The sequence below is a fragment of the Euleptes europaea genome, chromosome 13 (assembly GCF_029931775.1).
Source record: "Euleptes europaea isolate rEulEur1 chromosome 13, rEulEur1.hap1, whole genome shotgun sequence".
NCBI lineage: Eukaryota > Metazoa > Chordata > Lepidosauria > Squamata > Sphaerodactylidae > Euleptes > Euleptes europaea.
Genome location: NC_079324.1, coordinates 20,719,807 through 20,739,944, shown reverse-complemented (window position 1 = coordinate 20,739,944; position 20,138 = coordinate 20,719,807). Strand labels below are relative to the sequence as shown.

Here is a 20,138-nt window from a genome sequence, read left to right as displayed (position 1 = left end):
ACGGCATTTTAGAGCATTCATTACCTCTGCAATTATACACCTAGAGCAAGTCTCTGAGGTCTGCACAAATTGTGCTGTAAGCATTCTGGGGCTCAGTGCTTGGGTTATATCATTAACTTTGGTGGTGGTGGAATGTGCTGTTAAGTCACAGCCGACTCATGGCAACCCCATCGAGTTTTCAAGGCAAGAGACATTCAGAGGCGGTTTGCCATCCCCTGCCTCTGCATCAGCGTGGTGTGGTGGTTAAGAGCGGCAGACTAATCTGGAGATTCCCCACTCCTCCACATGAGTTCGATTCCCCACTCCTCCGCATGAGCAGTGGGCTCTAATCTGGTGAACTGGATTTGTTTCCCCACTCCTCCACATGAAGCCAGCTGGGTGACCTTGGGCTAGTCACAGTTCTCTTAGAGCTCTCTCAGCCTCACCTACCTCACAAGGTGCCTGTTGCGGGGAGAGGAAGAGAAGGCGATTGTAAGCTGGTTTGATGCTCCTTTAAAGGGAGAGAAAGCCGGCATATAAAAGCCAACTCTTTTTCTTCATCATGACTCTGGTATTCCTTGGAGGACTCCCATCCAAATGCTAGCCAGGGACAACCCTGCTTAGCTTTGGAGATCTGACAAGATCGGGCCAGCCTAGACTGTCCAGGTCAGGGCATTACCATTGCTGCTTTAAAAAGGGGACTTTTTCCTTCTTCTCCAAGCTCTTGCACAGTGTGACAGATTATTGGAGTCTGATCTGGAGAACCGGGTTTGATTCCCCACTCCTCCACATGAGCGGTGGAGGCTAATCTGGTGAACTGGATTTGTTTCTCCACTCCTCCATAAAAATGAAGCCAGCTGGGTGACCTTGGGCAAGTTGCAGCTCTCAGCCCCACCTACCTCACAGGGTGTGTGTTGTGGGGAGAGGAAGGGAAGGCGATTGTAAGCCGGTTTGAGTCTCCCTGGTAGAGAAAATCGGCATGTAAAAACCAACTCTTCTTCTTCTATTGCTGAGGGATTTGGGTGCCTTGTGTTAGCGGCTGAATGACCTCGAGCAGAATGGCAGGGACTGAAAGGTGAAACGGCTTTCTGGGGCTGGGAAAATGACGGACGTCTGGACAGCCAGCATGCTGGGCTAGGATCCAGGAGAGCGGGTTCAAATCCTCATTCTGCCATGGATGCTTGCTGGGTGACCTTGGGCCCGTCACTCTCAGCCTCTCCTCCCTCACAGGTTGGTTCTTACAAGGATAAAAAGGAGGAGTGGAAAGCAACGGTAATTTATGCATGGGAGTTGTACCTGAGGTTCGTTGCTTGCTGGACCCACACTTTCCTGTTGGGAATCTTTGCATCAGCAGTCTCTAAGCTCAAATCAAGACCCTGCCCCTTTAAATGCTGCTTTGTAATTGGCTTACTTTGTAATGCTTACTGTGAGAGAAAATCCCCCCCCCAAACCCAGTTGCCACATAAAAAAGCATTTTAAGAACAAAAAACAGCAATCTGAAAGGAAGGGTGGGTAGAAATCCAAGCCTCATTTGTAAAAAGACTTTCTTCTGCTCAGGAAGAGCTCCGAGGAAGCAGGAAGCATTTGAATCCCTGCCTCTTTACATCCTGCTTTGTAACTGACTGTGAGAGAAACCAAGCTTGCATGTCCACGCTTTGCCTTATGCACGGGGATTTCACCTGGGCTGAGCTCGGGAGAGGGAACAGTCGGGTAAACAGAGGAACGGGAAGTCCCGGGATTTGTGAGGGCTGGCAGCGAGGTCACCTCTAATGGACGGAAAACTCATGCATAACTTCAAGGAACAACCGAGACAGACCGGGGGCAAATGTGAGTGAAAGTGCCCATGCATAGATGACCAAAGTTGCAAAGCTGCTTTGGGTCCCCATTGGGGAGAAAAGCAGGTTACAAATATCTAAACAAATGTTTCCTGAAGTGTGATAGAATCATAGAGTTGGAAGGGATCACCAGGGTCATTTATTTATTTATTTGTTTATTTATTTTGTGATTTATAGTCCGCCCTACCCGGCTGAAGCAGGCTCAGGGTGGGTTACATCATCTAGTCCAACCCCCTGCACAATGCAGGAAGTTCACAACTCCCCCCCACGCCCCCAGTGACCCCTACTCTAGGCTCAGAAGATGGCCAAGATGCCCTCCCTTTCAGAAACATTGTATTTTAAATAGTTCTACTTTATATTGTGTATGTTAATAATTTGTACCACTGAGGAAGGCCTTGTGGCCAAAATGCATTTGGCTTTAATAGAATGTTTTACAGTTTCTTATGCTTTAAAGCTTTGTTAATTTAAAACACATAACCCATTCGTACTTATTCTGACATTAGGCCTTTTGGCAGCCTTCTTAGTCGATTGTGGCTGCAATCCCGAGGACATTGTCCTGGGAGTAAGCCCCACTGAATATCAATGGATTTACTTCTGAGTAGACCTGTTTTAGGACTGCTCCCTGTGTGACCCTTGTGTTTTGAGCCAAGAGTTGGGTACAAGTATCAGTGGTCTCTCACCCTCTCTTGCTTCAAGCCCCATCTAGGAAACCTGAGGTCTCCTTTAAAAATTTTTGTTACCTCTTGTCAGAAAACGGCTTGCAAGACCTGTTCAGGTGTTCAGAAGTTCCTCTGCTGTCTGGGTCTCTGCCCAGCGAGGCACGCCTTCCCTTCCACTCCTAGGTTGCCAACTTCTCTCTATATACTGTCTGCTGCCACCAACTAGTCTGGGAGAGTATCTCTTGCTAAAAGGATTAGTACTTCTAGCACTTTTTACCACATTGCCATTTAAATCCTCTGCCTGTTTGCTGCATGCCCCATTCCGCGCTCATACTAATACTCTCATGCCTTTGCAAGTGAGGGTTGCCAAGCTCAACTGCTGCCCCTCTCCCCTTAACCACTCTTTGGTAAGCAGGACTGAACAAGGCTCAGTCAGGGTACAGAGTTCAGACTTCAGGCACACCAAATGTAATAAACGTTAATAAGCACAAAACATAACACGTGATCTGAACAAGTATCAGTCTGGGCAAGGATAAAAAGAAATGGCATAAACGTGCAGTCCTCTAAAACTTAAACTCTATACTTATCCTAAACGGTGTCTCATTGGAGAGAGGGGACAGGGAGAAGCTTTTCTCTCATAATACTAGAACGCGGGGTCGGAAGGATGGAAGGCTGAGTCAACCTTGAGCCGGCTACCTGAAACCAACTTCCGTAGGGATCGAACTTGGGTGGTGAGCAGAGCTTGGACTGCAGTACTGCAACTTACCACTCTGCTCCATGAGGCTACCTTAGGACCTTAAAGACTAACAAAATTTCTGGCAGGGCATGAGCTTTCTTTCTTTCTTTCTTTCTTTCTTTCTTTCTTTCTTTCTTTCTTTCTTTCTTTCTTTCTTTCTTTCTTTCTTTTTCTCCTTCCTTCCTTCCTTCCTTCCTTCCTTTCTTTCTTTCTTTCTTTTTCTCCTTCCTTCCTTCCTTCCTTCCTTCCTTCCTTCCTTCCTTCCTTCCTTCCTTCCTTCCTTCCTTCCTTCCTTCCTTCCTTTCTTTCTTTCTTTCTTTCTTTCTTTCTTTCTTTCTTTCTTTCTTTCTTTCTTTCTTTCTTTCTTTCTTTCTTCCTTTCCTTTCCTTTCCTTTCCTTTCCTTTCCTTTCCTTTCCTTTCCTTTCCTTTCCTTTCCTTTCTCTGAAGAAGTGAGCTGTGGCTCACAAAAGCTCCTACCCTGCCAGAAATGTTGCTAGTCTTTCAGGTGCTGCTGGACTCTACTCTTTTCTACTGGGAACAAATGTTAGTCGTTAAGGTGCCACTGAACCTCTGTTTTATTTAGTGTGTGCGCGACAGTGTATGTGTGTGCATAACGGTTGTACAATTTTCCTCTTGAGGTCAAGGGCAGAAATGAATTTTGGGAAGAGTCCCCTCCCCCCATCAATCCTCCCTTTCCCTCTGTAACCTCTCTCTCTCTCCCTCTGCTCTTCTGCAGCTAGCATCTCACTGTCAGTGAGCCAGAAGGACGTTAGGACCCAGCTGCTGCGGAGCAGGGGAGGCAGGCTCCAGCTCTGACATCTTCTCTGCTTCTGCAGCCTCCCTCTGCTGATCCCCTTCCATGGTGACTGACCGCTGCCGGCCCAGCCCAGGTGCCAGAGCAGCCCGGTGACCCCCATGGCCTCTCCCAGGACAATCACCATCGTGGCCCTCTCGGTCGCCCTGGGGCTCTTCTTTGTCTTCATGGGGACCATCAAACTGACCCCTCGGCTCAGCAAAGATGCTTACAACGAAATGGTGAGTGGCTCAGCCGGGGTGGGAGACATCTTGGCAGCTGGAGCTGGAACTTGGCGTTCCCCGGGGCTGCCTGCGGCCATTTATTCATGGAAGGTTTTGCATTGGATTTGCCACTCTTTAGATGCACTTTCCCCCCATCCATAGCCTCCAAACTCAACAATAAGCCGCCATGCAGAGTTTTGAGAATTCAGAGGGGGAAATGTGCATCTATAGAGTGACAAATCCAATGCAAAACCTTCCATGATGCGTCTCTCTCCGCAAGCCGCACCAGCCCAGGCCGGAGACGGCAGCGGTGCATGTGCCAAGGCTGGCGTGGGGGAGTGGGTACCACGGACAGCATCTTGGGTTGGCAGGGAAGCCCAAATCTCACCCCCTTGCTGCTAAGCTCCTCTTTGCTGTCCGTCAATGGTTAAACCCCTCTGGTTTTCTATTCCCCCCTATCGCCTCTCCCCCCCACCACCACAATGATTGAAAGCAAAAGAAGGGAAGAAGGAGAAAAATACGAGATGGAGAGAGCTGTGCACAAGCATAAGAAATCCTTGCTTTAGACGAGATGTCCCCGGCCACAGCAAGGATCCCCATATCTTCCATTCTTTCCGCAATTGGGGAGCAAGGACCCCAAAGGCATGCCTCAAAGATGATGTAGGGTGGCTCTCCTTCCGAGGGCAGGGCCAGCAGTGTCAGGTTCTCCGAAGTGGACCGACTCAGATAGCCAATTTGGAGATACTATTAGCCAATTATTGTTAATTATTTAATTATCTTTATGGAAAGGGTCATTTGGAGCACTAAAAATGTCTCCGGCCCTATTGGGTAATATGTACTCTGCCCCCGCCGGAGAAGATTCTGGAAAAATGACACCTTTGGATTCTCTCTGGCAGCCAGGGATTCCTGGCTGAGGAACTGCAGTCTCTCTCCCAGTAGCCGTGGTGTTTTGCACCTTTTCCTGCCCTGGCCCCACAAGATCTGCTGGTGAGCTCCGTGGGCAACTGGAACCCAACAGCCCCTCGGCCATTTGAGGGTTTTCTTTCTGGATTTGCGGGGATTGTTGTTTGAGGCTAAACCCTGGCTGGACGTTTCCAGCACGTTCTGTATTACTCCTGATATACTCTCCTCGCCGCAGCCTTGGATGGCAGATGAATGAATTGTAGTAGTTCTGTTCATTGGTAAGCTGCCTGCCGGGAGGCCTGGTTGGGAGGTGTAAAGAGAAAGCGCAGCTGACCGAAAGAGCCTCGGCTGGTTTTAACATCCTCATCTAGCAAAGCCCCTTTTCTGTTGCCACTGTAGTTTTATTTCAATGTGCCTCAGTGTTACTGTGTGTGTGTGTGTAAAGTGCCGTCAAGTCACAGCCGACTTATGGCAACCCCTTTTTTGGGGTTTTCATGGCAAGAGACTAACAGAGGTGGTTTGCCAGTGCCTTCCTCTGCACAGCAACCCTGGTATTCCTTGGTGGTCTCCCATCCAAATACTAACCAGGGCTGACCCTGCTTAGCTTCTGAGATCTGACGAGATCAGGCTAGCCTGGCCATCCAGGTCAGGGCTCTATTACTAGCAGGGGTGATTCTCTGGGATGCCACGGTTTGGTATTTTCCTGTGTTCTCGTTTTTTAAAGATGTAGTGTTTTTGAAACAAGCCCACTCTTGTTCATGGCCTTATTCTACAGCATTCTAGAAGTCTGGTTTCAATAAACATTCCAGAGGGGAATGCTGCATCTACCTTGATTAGATTAGATTTTTGTTTATCCTAATTTGCCTGGCTATCTATAGTCGGGAGTGGTCCTCGTCCACTCTGGATGGACTGATTTCTCTCAAATTGGTTGTTGTTTCAAACTGGCCTCTCTTTACAACATCTCTCCACTCCCACTTGTCTGTTGCTTGTAACATTAACTATAAATATATCTGCTAGTTCATACATGTGGCTCTGACTTGTGAAAGCTTATGCTGAAATCTTATTAGTCTTAAAAGTGCCGTTGGGCTTCTCTTTGATTTTGGTTTCAATAATATCGCAAAAAAATGCTGGCCAATGGCAGTAACAATAAATTACTATCTCAAAAAAGTGGACCATAGCTTTCATCCCTCAGCTTTCAGTTACTTCTAAATGACCCTTTGCAGATACGTTCAATAACTTAATTCATGTAACATAAACTTTATTTTGCTTTGTTCTCTTTCCTTTTACTCCACTCCTCTCTTGGTATTTCTTCCAACCCCCAAATTGCTTTTTTTCATTGGAATAATTTGCCATCCCTACCCATTAGCAGACTGTCCAGCAAGATGCACAACTAGTCTGTCCTCCTCATGTCTGGAACTAGCAGGCAGGACTTCTAATCAAAGGGCATGGCTTCCTGGGCATCAGAAGGCTGACAACTTTTTTAAATACTTGCTGCTGACAACTTTTTAAATATTTGCTGCTGAGAGTAATGGGATGCAGTTCATCAAGAAAGGCAAAACAAACTTTGCAAAGCAGAAGGAGCAAAGCCAGTCCACCACCACTTAGATTTGCTAGCAAGTCTGGAGAAAAATGTCCTGTCCCTTTAAAAGAGGCTTGCCTGGTAAATAACAGCCTAATGAGTCTCTCTTAAAGGGACAGGACACTTTTTCTTCAGGCAGTTGGCAACCCTGTACACATGAGAAACAGAATGAGTATATGTTGTGTTCCTTAACAGGAGAGCTGATGTGTGCTTTTGGTAAAATAACCAAGGATTCCAATGAACAATGGAAGTCACAGTTGTGTTCAAATACTTTGTTGATGATCTGTTAGTGCTATTGCATTTACCACTAAAATGCGAAATAGATGGATAACTCTAATAAGAACACAACTCAGTCCTATATCTGTGTGTTCAGAAGTAATTTCAGGAGATTGCAGATTTAGTATTTATAGAATGAGAGCAGTACAGTGTAATGGTTAGAATGTCTAGGAATAAGACTAACACGGGTTTAATTTCCCCTGTCCAGCCATTAACTTCACCTGTGGTGCCATCCTAAGTACAGTCACACCTTTCTAAGCTAATTGGGTTTAATGGAGTTAGAAGGGTGTGACTCTACTTATGATGGAACTGTGGGTGACCTGGGGCCAGTTACTGTCTCTTCAATTTAGCTCAGCTTACCTCACAGGCTGTTGCAAGGGCAAAATGAGGAGAGACCAGATATGCCAACCTGAGATCCTTATTGGAAGAGTGGGGTTTTAAAAACTGTAGCAAATATTTCCCTAAATATTCAGAACACTTCTTAGTAGCTCCTCAGCATTCAGTGATTTTAGCAATCAGAAGACAAGGTGGGCTGGAACTCAGAAGTAGAGAATCTGCTTTGTGTGCAGAAAATCCCAGGTTCAATCCCTGGCATCTCCACTTTTTAAAAAAGGATCAGATAGTCAGGGACCTAGGATCCTGGACAGCCACTACCAATCAGAGGAGACAGTACTGATCTTGATAGATGAAGGGTGCGACTCAGTGGTCACTTCCACACCACTGTTTTGGTAGAGTTGCCAGCTGCCTGGAGGGGGAAAAAACCCATCTATTAATAGAAGCTTAATGGGATGTTATGTACCAAGTGGTGCTATTTACTGCCACGCCCGCCCGTGAAAAGCTTCAGTTGCCCCGTTTCCATACATTAAGCCTCTGTTAAAGGGACAGGACAAATTGGTCCAAGTCTGTTGGGCAACCTATGGTTTGGTCTGCCTTGGCTGTTAATGGGAAGCATTTCTTCCCCTGCTTTTTGCAAAGCATGTGCTGCATTCAGGCACCTTCCAACTTTCCCCCAGCTTTGCTGCAATCTTTCCTAAATCCGCTTTACTACACAGTGTTTTTGGAAAGACTACAGTAAGGCCAGGGTGGAGGCCGTGTGGATGGGAAAATGCAGATCTTCCCTGGTCCAACCAACAATGGTGCTATTTTTGTTGCCCCAGTCCCCCAGTGGTCACCACCCCCTTAAAGCAGGAGGGCTTTTGGGGGAAGGAGTTCTTAATTGGCAATTAGCATGTAACTATAAGGTATGTCAGTTACAAATTAATGGGGAGAAGACCTCTGTTGACAGGGGAAATGGCAGGTACTGGGGGCTGGGGCAAAAGAAAGGGAAACCCACCACGTGAATATCCTGTTATCACTGCAAATGTCTCTTCGTTCACAGAAGCAACAAGAGCCCCATTGCTGTGTGGAAGAGGCCAGCATAAGGCAGAATTCATGGGTTCATGGGGCTGGCTAGGGTTGCCAACCTCCAGATGGGGCCTGGAGATCTCCCTCTATTACAACTGATTTACAGACAGTAGAGATCAGTTCCCTTGGAGAAAATGGCTGCTTTGGAGGGTGGAGTGTATGACATTGTTAAGGTGCCTCCCCTCCCCAAACCCCACCCTCCTCAGGCTCCATCCCCCAAATCTCCAGGTATTTCCCAACCCAGAGTTGGATACCCTAGGGCTGACTGTTGCGGAGCAGCCGAATCTGTGATGACAGTCCCTGTATCGGTATATGGTATACCTGATGACCTTTCAACCTTATGGTGGGAAATAGCATCCGAGGTGGGAGAACATATGAACATATGAAGCTGCCTTATACTGAATCAGATCCCTGGTCCATCAAAGTCAGTATTGTCTACTCAGACTGGCAGTGGCTCTCCAGGGTCTCATGCAGAGGTCTTTCACATCATCTACTTGCCTAGTCCCTTTAACTGGAGATACCGGGGATTGAACCTGGGCCCTTCTGCATGCCAAGCAGATGCTCTACCACTGAGCCATAGCCCCTCCCCAACATCACCTCTGTTACTGATAGCTCCTCTCCACCCAGGTGATTTTATTTCAATATGAACAAAACTGACTTCCAGCATAGCACGTCCTTCAAGGGCATGCGGTACTCGAGTGTGAAATGCACTAGGTCTCAGACGCCTGCTGACACTGAACGCCCTCCTGTTCATAGAATCATAGAGTTGGAAGGGACCACCAGGATCATCTAGTCCAACCCCCTGGACCCTGCAGGAAATTCACAACTACCTCCCACACACACCACCAGTGACCCCTACTCCATGCCCAGAAGATGGCCAAGATGCCCTCCCTCTCATGATCTGCCTAAGGTCACAGAATCAGCAATGCTGACAGATGGCCATCTAGCCTCTGCTTAAAAACCTCCAGGGAAGGAACACTTACCACCTCCCAAGGAAGTCCATTCCACTGAGGAACTGCTCTAACTGTTAGAAAATTCTTCCTAACGGAAACTCTTTTGATTTAATTTCAACCCGTTGGTTCTGGTCCGACCTTATGGGGCAACAGAAAACAACTCGGCACCATCCTCTATATGACAGCTCTTCAAGTACTTGAAGATGGTTATCATATCACCTCTCAGTCTTCTCCTCTTCAGACTAAACATACCCAGCTCCTTCAACCTTTCCTTTCCTGTTGCTGTTCTCATTGCAGAAACGAGCCTACAAGAGCTACGTCCGTGCCCTGCCCATGCTGAAGAAGATGGGGGTCAGCTCCATCATGCTCCGCAAGAGCATCGGCACCCTGGAGGTGGCCAGCGGCATCGTCATGACGCTGGTTCCTGGGCGCCCCAAGGACGTGGCCAACTTTGTGCTGCTGCTGCTGGTCCTGGCTGTGCTCTTCTTCCACCAGCTGGTGGGCGACCCTCTAAAACGCTACGCCCACGCCCTGGTCTTTGGAATCCTGCTGACCTGCCGCCTGCTGATCGCCCGCCAGCCGGAGGAGCCGCTGCCGGAGAAGAGGACCCTCTCGGTGAACGGCGAGGAGCAGCCCCTTCTTGCAGAGGCGGCTCCAGAGAAGGGCAAAATCAAGGTGTCCTAGTGGGGGCCCTCCGAGGGACACGGACCCTCCCAGCAGCTCTCTCTCCCCCAAACACCTAAAAAAAGATTGGCATTTCTTTTCTTTTTCTTGGTTTTGTAAAGGGTTGCAATTTGGAGCATGGGGGTGGGGGGGAACACTTAGTTTGCAGGCTAACCAGGAACTTGGGTTCTACACACCAACCCTCTAGAGCTGCTCTCTCCTGTACCCCCCTACACATGTAGACATGGTTTAACTATCTGAATCCAGAGAATCAGTGTTTCTTGTGTTGAGCGTGTGTGTGTACGTGTGCGTGAGGCAGATGGCTAAACTGCTTAAGCTGTGCCACCTCTGCGTCAGCTTGTATTCTTCAAGGGCAAAAAGGAGTGCAGGGGCCTGAATCCTGTGGTTTGCTCACTTCTCCGATCCTCCTCTCCTCTTTGCCAAGCATCTAGCGCTAGAGGGATGAACTCTCCCCCCCCCCCCAAACGAACTTTCTGTCCTGCTTCACAATGAGCCAAGCGGTGTGTCCCACCCACCTCTCTCAGCAAGAGATTTCCCCACCCCCTAAATGCTGTACTCCCCATAATAAACCCTGTTGATTACCCCAAACACCTGTCTGTGCTGCTGCCAAAAAGATCAGAGACCGCTCAATTGCCTGCCTACAAATAAAAGGGTTTTTCTGCCATGCAGTTGCTGAGACTTGAAAGAGCGACAGGCTACCGTGGCCAGGTGGGTGAGGGCTTGAAGCGAAGGACAACCTCCTTTTCCCACTGCACTTGTCAATCTGATGAGCTTGAGCAGAATGAAGTCCCTGTTCAGAAGCTGCTTCAGTTCTCTTAGTGCTGCACTTGGAAGGGGAACAGAAGCAGAGGGGGAAACAGTCACGGGGGGGGGGGGGATGTTTTCTTTTCTTTTTTTAATGTCTTGCCTTTCTTGGTATTGTCTGGTCGACATCCTCCCTCCCTCCCTCTTTTTTAATTTATAACAATAAACTTTTGGAAATTTGGAGGAAAAGCTGCCTTATAGATTGTTGGGTTGTATGAGTCACGGTGCGGGTCATATTTGTGAAACGTTCTGTTATTCTGTCTACGAAGTCCCGTTTGCTGTCATTGACATGTTTGTTTATCCGTGGATGACAGAGAAAGTGATCCAGGAGAGGAGCTCCTCAAACCTGGACTGTGAATTCTCCAAGACGGTTCAAAGGCCTAGTACAACGTGAAGACTCCAGCAGTTGCCAGCTCCCTCTCCTCCTTCTCCTTCTTTCACTCAGTGATTTCTGTTGCACAAACTCATTTATCTAGCTATTTATACCTTGCTTTCCTCCCCAGTGGAAACCCAGCCTGGTGTAGTGGTTAAGAGAGGTGGACTCTCATCTGGAGAACTGAGTTTGATTCCCCACTCCTCCGCATGAGTGGCAGACTCTAGTCTGGTGAACCAGGTTGGTTTCCTCACTCCTCCGCATGAGCGGTGGACTCTAATCTGGTGAACCGGGTTTGATTCTCCACTCCTCCACATGACAGGCGGACTCTAATCTGATGAACTGGGTAGGTTTCCTCACTCCTACACATGAGGCCAGCTGGGTGACCTGGGGCTAGTCACAGTTCTCTTCGAACTCTTTCAGCTTTACCTACTTCACAGGGTGACTGTTGTGGGGAGAGGAAGGGAAGGGGATTGTAAGCTGGTTTGATTCTCCTTAAAAGGTAAAGAAAGTTGGCATATAAAAACCAACTCTTCTTCTTTTTCAAAATGGCTTACAACATTTTCCCCTCTGCCATTTTATCTTTACAAGAACAATCCTGTGAGGTAGATTAGGCTGAGAGTGTGTGACTGGCCCAAGGTATCCCACCAAGTTTCCAGGGCAGAGTGGGGATTTGAACCTGGGTCTCCCAGCTCCTAGTCTGACACTCCAACCATGATGCCACACTGGGTCTCTTGTTTGTCATTTCATCTGAGCTGGCAAGGTAGAGTTTATACTGTATGAAATCCTTCATACTGGAATTTCAAACCATGTTTTGAAACTGTTTTATGATCCTGTTCTGGAGGGTAAATAGAAACCATAGTTTGCCAGTTCAGATATACCGGTAATGGACAACTAGGGCTTGCACTAAAATAGTGTCTACTAACTATTTACTTATTTGCTTTGTTTATAGTCTGGCTTTTAGACTGAAAGTCAAGGCAGACCTTGAGCACACAAGGAGAGGGTAAAAGGGGAGCCTGACAGCATGGGGATTTGTTCATATAGCATCAAACCATAGTTTGGTCCCTTAAGCCACCACGGTTGAAGTGAATTCTGGCTAAGATGTTATCTAGATCCAGATGTTATCCATAATAACTAACTGGCTCAGGCCCAAATGGGGGTGGAAAGTGCCATCAAGTTGTAGCCGACTTATGGTGATCCTGTAGGGTTTTCAAGGCAAGAGACATTCAGAGGTGGTTTGCCATTGCCTGCCTCTGTGCCAACACACTGGACTTCCATGGTGGTCTCCCATCCAAAGACTAATCAAGGCTGACCCTGCTTAGCTTCCGAGATCTTACAAGATCAGGCTAGCCTGGACCATCCAGGTCAGGGCAAGGCCCAAGTACAAGTTTCCAAATAAAGGTGAGTACAGTGTGCTGGAAAACATCTAGAGTATAATGCTTAAGACTGTGTATCAAAATGGTAGAAGAGGCTCTGTGAACAATAGTAATTTATGTGGAGCTGTGGAGTAGCAAACTTCTTGAGGTCACACAGACAAGAATATTCGAGAACTTATATTTTCTTTCACTTCTGGAAAGGAAAAGTATGAGTTTCTATGCACAATGGGTTGGTCCTGCCAGTTCTTTCAGTTAATCCTACCCAATGCACCTCCTTACTACTGCTCCCGTCACACATGGTATTTGTAAATGCTGGTCTCATGATCCCACAGCACAGTCTTTTGATGGCTTAAGGGGACCACAAAAGCTGGTTGGATACAACTGAATGAGCCTAACAGTGTAATCCTAAGAAGAGTATAGTGGATCTGTCGCTGTTTCATCGGCAACGTACATAAGGGCCATTTCAGACATTATACAACTCAGTGTTCTACTGGGTACACTTAAGAACATAACAAAAGCCATGCTGGATCAGACCAAGGTCCATCAAGTCCAGCAGTCTGTTCACACAGTGGCCAACCAGGTGCCTCTAGGAAGCCCACAAACAAGACAACTGTGGCAGCGTTGTCCTGCCTGAGTTCCAAAGCACCTAATATAATGGGCATGCTCCTCTGATCCTGGAGAGAATAGATATGCATCATGACTAGTCTCCATTTTCACTAGTAGCCATGTATAGCCCTCTCCTCCATGAAAATAACTACTCCCCTCTTAAAGCCTTCCAAGTTGACAGCCATCACCACATCCTGGGGCAGGGACTTCCACAATTTAACTATGCGTTATGTGAAGAAATACTTCCTTTTATCTGTTTTGAATCTCTCACCCTCCAGCTTCAGCAGATGACCCTGCATTCTAGTAGTATGAGACAGAGCTGCTTCCAGTCCTAGTTCTCTGATGAGTGAAATTGTGTGATACTAATGTATTCAAAATGTCTCCTTGCTGTACTTCACATTTACATGTTGAGTGCTTAAAAAAACCCCTTCAGTGTGCTCCTGAAAATGAAGAGGCTCTTATTGTGCACCCAAAACTCCTATATCAAAGGCTCCAACCTTCTGATCTAGTCCAATGGATTTCAGACATTTCCAGAGAACTCCAGAGACCATTCTCTGCCTGAACTCCAGAAGGGCCGCATCTTGTCATAACCAAAAATATGGACCAATGGGGTTAGACAATTTCATGTGTTCAGCAGATTAACAAAGGAAGATGTGTGTATGGGTGGTGGGAGAGATCAACAGCACGTTCCACTGGGATACACTTTGATAAGGGGGATATGCTCTTAGTTCATGGGTTCTCAACAAGGGGGAAATTCCACCCAGGGGGAACTTTAGGGATCGGGGGGAGGGAATTGGGACCACTATTCAGCAAAGTGTGATGTCCTGTAGATTATGTACAATCTGTCAAATTCTAGTTTGTTTTCAATTTAATCTGCGACAGTCAATAAAGTTTATGACTATTTTGGGAAGGGGGAATTCTATTCAGAACAATGGTGAAAGGGGGGAATGGAACAAAAAAAGGTTGAGAACCACGGTCTTAGTTTATCCTTGGCTATGGGCCTTCTGTGAACACCCCTCTTCAATATACAGGGGTTCCTGAGCCAACATGTGGGAAAGGGCCAGAGCTCAGTGGTAGAGCATCTGCCTGGCACTGCAAAAAGTCCCAGATTCAATCCCTGGCACCTCCACTTGAAAGGATGAGGGGGTAGGTGATGTGAAAGACCTTCCCCTGAGACCCTGGAGAGCTGCTGCCAGTATGAGGAGCCAGTAGTGATTTTAATGAACCAAAGCTCTGATTTAATATAAGGCAGCTTCATTTCTTCATCATGCAGGAATTCCTTGTCAGTCAGAGTTCCGTTAAGATAGAAGGTCTGGGCATCAGACCAAGTTCTGAATTGCACAGTTCTCCAGAAGCGCGGCTAGATTAACTGCTGTCCAGTGTACTGAAGGGACTCAGTGCATGTACAGACGACTGGTTATCACTCAAACCAGGGTCACAAAACCAATCGAAAACCACTTGTGCCGCTACAAAACTCCCGAGGAACCAGTACAAGAGCGTATATGGGCTGAAAAAAACACTGAACCTGACTCCAAGAACAAAACGGTTTCTATCAAACATCTTGTCACTGCAAGGTTTAAAAATATTTCTCAATATAATAATGAAGAAGAATTAGTTTTTATATGCTGACTTTCTCTACCATTTAAGGAAGACTCAATCCGGCTTACAACCACCTTCTCTTCCCCTCTCCACAACAGACACCCTGTGAGGTAGGTGGGGCTGAGAGAGCTCTAAGAGAGCTGTGACTAGCTCAAGGTCACGTAGCTGGCTTCGTGTGTATGAGTGGGGAAACAAATCCAGTTCACCAGATTAGTGTCCGCCACATGTGGAGGAGTGAGGAAGCAAACCCGGTTCTCCGGATCAGAGTCCACTTCTCCAAACCACCACTCTTAACCACTACACCATGCTGGCTCATTTTACCATGGCCAAAGCACTTTACAATTCATTATCTCATAATTCATACAACAGGCCTGCGAAGTAGCTTGTTATGGCTTAAGCCACAATAAATGCATTTTGCTTTCAAGATGCTGAAAGGTTTTTTGTTGCTTTTGCTGCTACCAGCCTGTAAAGCACAGCACTATTGTTATGGCACTAATGTAAAGGGTGTGTGTTGCTGGTTGTGTGTATGACTGAGGCTATACTTGAAGGCTGAGGCAAGATTGCTAACTCGGGACCTCCTTCAGATCTGTTTCTGTGCAGTCCTAGGAAAATTGCCTCTCCTGGAGGGGGGAGGATAAGCCCCACCGTGTGCAATAGGATTTACTCCCATGTAAAAATACACAGTATTACATCCTTAGCCATAAAGCACCACTCAAAAGCCTCGACAGTTTTGAGTTATCGCTGTCAGGTATAAAGGAAGAAGGAAAGGCGCCTATTTTATGATTGTATTATGTTTTACTGATGTTTTTGAGGTTTTAGAAGTTTGAGAAATCAGAAGGAGACTGAGACTGGGAAGGGCAGCCATGAAGGAGCTAGAAAATATTTTGAAGTGTAAGGATGTGTCACTGGCCACCAAGACTAGATTAATTCATGCCATCGTATTCCCTATTACTATGTATGGGTGTGAAAGCTGGACAGTGAAGAAAGCTGATAGGAAGAAAATAGATTCCTTTGAAATGTGGTGTTGGAGGAGAGTGTTACAGATTCCATGGACTGCCAAAAAAACAAATCAGTGGGTTATAGATCAAATCAAGCCTGAACTGACCCTAGAAACTAAAATGACTAAACTGAGGCTGTTGTACTTTGGTCACGTCATGAGACGACAAGAATCACTGGAAAAGACAGTCATGCTAGGAAAAGTTGAGGGCAGCAGGAAAAGAGGAAGACCCAACAAGAGATGGACTGACTCAATCAAGGAAGCCACAGCCTTCAATTTGCAAGATCTGAGCAAGGCTGTCAAAGACAGGACATTTTGGAGGACTTTCATTCATAGGGTCGCCATGAGTCGGAAGCGACTTGACGGCACTTAACACACACACAGAGAAGTTTGAGGTTGTTGCTGCTTCAATGATATTGAGGATTTTATGTATTTTAGCGGTTGTTACCCGCCCTGAACCTGGCTTGCTGGGGATGAGGGCGGGCTACAAATTTGAAAAATAAATAAATAAATGACTTTAAAAATGCACTGTGGGTTATGAGTGATTCACATTTGTGATTATTTCTATTAATAATGCAATAATGTTAACATTTTGCCTTTTGATGAATGACGTTGCTCTGACGGAGAGAAAGGACCCTCTCCCCCCTCCCCGGCCCTTTCTCCTACCCGCTGTGCGCATGCTCGACTCCCCTTCCGCTACGGCCTTATACCCGAACGACTCCATAGTAACAACCCCGCCCACTTCTAGTACCGGCGCCCCATTACATTAGCTTCGAAGCGACGGGGGTGTAAGATTTCTGCGCGTGCGCAGCCTGAATCAGTGACGCTAGAGACAAGAGGATCCAGCCAATCAAGGGCCCTTTCGCCCCGCTCTGGCGACTGCTTTTAACATTGCGCCTGCGCGCGAGAAATTTTGAAATTGAGAGCGGTTAGGAGAGCTGGAGGAGGATTGTTTTGATAGCGAGAAAAGAAAGGTAGGTCTGTCAATAACGATAATAACAGGGACTGTTATTATTTCGTTGTTGTTGTTGCTGGCTAGGGGGAGCCGAAGGTTGGTGGGAGGGTTTTAAACGCTTTCAATAATGATAATGGGAGGGAGAAAAAGGCAGCCTGCGTTGAAAGGAAAAGCTAGTGAGGGCGAGGAAGAAAAGTTGGGTTTTTATACCCCGCTTTTCTCTACCTTTAAGGAGTCCCAAAGCGGCTTACAGTCGCCTTCCCCTCCCCACAACAGATAGCTTGTGAGGTAGGTGGGGCTGAGAGAGTTCGGAGAGAACTGTGACTAGCCCAAGGTTGGGTGTCGCCTTAAGGCGAGGTGTGACCTGAGGGAAAGCAAAAGCCCCGGCCGAAAAGCTGATGCCCTGATCTCCTGAGGAGATCACCAATCTCACGGGTTAGCGACTTGTACAGATGCAACTTGCGTATGGTACCTTTCTCTGGACTGATAGACAACACCTTCTCCATCCTTCAGGTTTCACACGTACCCGACTTGGGGGGGGGATGTTTTTTTTTTACTTTCCTGTAGGAAATTTAAGTTCAAAACACTTCCATGCCATCTTTTCACAGGCCCAGGATCCACAAGGAGACAGCAAACAAAAAACATTAAAGCATTTAAGCAATTAAATTACAAGTAAAATTATAAAATATTGGTGGTGGTGTCCTATTTATTACTTTTTTAAATCCAGCTTTCTAAGGTGCTCAGGGTGGTATATGTGAGCCAGCGTGGTGTAGTGGTTAAGAGCAGTGGTTTGGAGTGGTGGAGTCTGGAGAACCGGGTTTGATTCCCCACTCCTCCACATGAGCGGCGGAGGCTAATCTGGTGAACTGGATTTGTTTCCCAATTCCTACACGCGAAGCTAGCTGGGTGACCTTGGGCTAGTCACTCTCTCTCAGACCCACCTACCTCATAGGGTGTCTGTTGTGGGGAGGGGAAGGGAAGGTGATTGTAAGCCGGTTTGAGTCTCCCTTAAGTGGTAGAGAAAGTCAGCGTATATTAAAACCAACTTTTCTTCTTCTTTCCTCTTCCTTTTATCCTCGCAGCAACTCTGCGAGTTAGGTTGGGCTGGAAGAAAATGACTAGCCCAAGGTCATTTGGTGAGTTTCATGGCAAGCAGGGATTTGAACATGGATTTCCCTGTGCTGTCCATCTCTTTTAATCTCTGTGCCATAATACAGTGACTCTGTTATTGTCTTTGAGTTCTGCGTTATGGTATTGCTAAATCATTGGATTTGTCAAATTGCTCAAAAAATTTTTTTCCTCTTACAGATGCTTTTAGCTGTCCTTTTGGAAACCAGTCTTTGATTTACTGGTGAGAAGGGAAACACTGCCTTATGAGAATAACTAGACTTGCCCTTTGTTTGGAATCAGACGGGATGAAGAGAGGCGTCACTGCCAAGACTCCCAAGCAAGCTTTGACACATAGTTGTCGCAAACAAACTGATCTTTCTGCATGGAAAGCAAATGCCGTGCAGGCGACTGGTCACAAAAATGGGTGGAAACCTAGCCGGGATGAAGAGCAAACTGCCACTGAAGATGTTGATCACAGGCAAGATCCGCTTGAGGAAGCTCTGAGCTATTTAAAGGAAGGTAAGACCAGAAATAGGGTAAAGCACTCATGTCCCACTCAGGCTAAAGGGGATCCACATTTATAAACAAGATCTATAATGTTTATTGCCTGCTAGATCTAGGAGCTTTGAATGGAAATTTGATGTGTTTGCAAATGTGCTAGGTAGTGGTATTATATTATTAATTTATTAAAATATTACACCTCTCCTTTTGGACTGTACTTCACAGTACTGTTTGCAGTGGGATGTGTGTTTAAAATGCGCAGCCTCAACCATGATTTGCCTCAGTTAGTCAAATGTGAACTAGATGACTGGAATTTGACTGGGGCATTCATTTTTATTTGCTCCTTGGAAGTTCATTCCCATTCTCTCTGTTTCCCTCTTTTAAAGACTAGTCTTTATTTATTAACAATACCTCTGAACTTAGGGTTATTTGTAGTTTTTGTGAACATACACCCTCTTACCTTACCAAAGACACTAAGTGAATAATTTCTTTGTCTGCATCTCTATTCAAAATAACTTCTTAATTCTTGTAGGTTATCCGGGCTGTGTAACCGTGGTCTTGGAATTTTCTTTCCTGACGTTTCGCCAGCAACTGTGGCAGGCATCTTCAGAGTAGTAACACTGAAGGACAGTGTCTCTCAGTGTCAAGGGTGTAGGAAGAGTAATATATAGTCAGAAAGGGGTTGGGTTTGAGCTGAGTATTGTCCTGCAAAAGTATTGTCCTGTAAGTATCAAGATAATGTGCTAATGAGGGTATGGTATGTTAATATGGAACCATTGTATCCTGAAGTGATCTGTTAATGTGTGTAATCCAAAACTAATCTGTATGGCTATTGTTGAATGTTGTCTTTGTCTGGAGGTTTTTCAGGGCAGGAAGCCAAGCCTTATTCATTCTTAAACTCTCCTCTTTTCTGTTAAAGTTGTGCTGATGTTTATGAATTTCAATGGCTTCTCTGTGCAATCTGACAAAATAGTTGGTAGAATTGTCCAGTCTTTCAGTCTCTTGGAATAAGACCCTGTGTCCTGTTTGTGTCAGTCCATGTTCAGCCACTGCTGATTTCTCAGGTTGGCCAAGTCTGCAGTATCTTTCATGTTCTTTTATCCTTGTTTGTATGCTGCGTTTTGTGGTCCCGATGTAAACTTTACATCCCGATGTAAACTTTACATCGGGACCACAAAACGCAGCATACAAACAAGGATAAAAGAACATGAAAGATACTGCAGACTTGGCCAACCTGAGAAATCAGCAGTGGCTGAACATGGACTGACACAAACAGGACACAGGGTCTTATTCCAAGACACTGAAAGACTGGACAATTCTACCAACTATTTTGTCAGATTGCACAGAGAAGCCATTGAAATTCATAAACATCAGCACAACTTTAACAGAAAAGAGGAGAGTTTAAGAATGAATAAGGCTTGGCTTCCTGCCCTGAAAAACCTCCAGACAAAGACAACATTCAACAATAGCCATACAGATTAGTTTTGGATTACACACATTAACAGATCACTTCAGGATACAATGGTTCCATATTAACATACCATACCCTCATTAGCACATTATCTTGATACTTACAGGACAATACTTTTGCAGGACAATACTCAGCTCAAACCCAACCCCTTTCTGACTATATATTACTCTTCCTACACCCTTGACACTGAGAGACACTGTCCTTCAGTGTTACTACTCTGAAGATGCCTGCCACAGTTGCTGGCGAAACGTCAGGAAAGAAAATTCCAAGACCACGGTTACACAGCCCGGATAACCTACAAGAACCAATGAACTCTGACC

General features: G+C 46.2%; 2 protein-coding genes across 2 annotated transcripts in view; both read left to right on the top strand.

Moving 5' to 3' along the window:
* Positions 1-4,112: 4,112 nt before the first annotated feature.
* Positions 4,113-10,144, top strand: TMEM35A (transmembrane protein 35A). Its single transcript, XM_056859636.1, has 2 exons — positions 4,113-4,245; positions 9,640-10,144. The coding sequence occupies exons 1-2, from the start codon at positions 4,126-4,128 to the stop codon at positions 10,024-10,026; spliced, it is 507 nt and encodes a 168-aa protein (XP_056715614.1). The 5' UTR covers positions 4,113-4,125; the 3' UTR covers positions 10,027-10,144.
* An 8,007-nt stretch (positions 10,145-18,151) lies between these two features.
* CENPI (centromere protein I) overlaps positions 18,152-20,138 on the top strand; it is a 30,100-nt gene continuing 28,113 nt past the window's right edge. The window contains exon 1 of the mRNA XM_056858984.1: positions 18,152-18,365. Within this exon, the coding sequence (XP_056714962.1) occupies positions 18,152-18,365 (214 nt within the window). The remainder of the gene's footprint in view (positions 18,366-20,138) is intronic.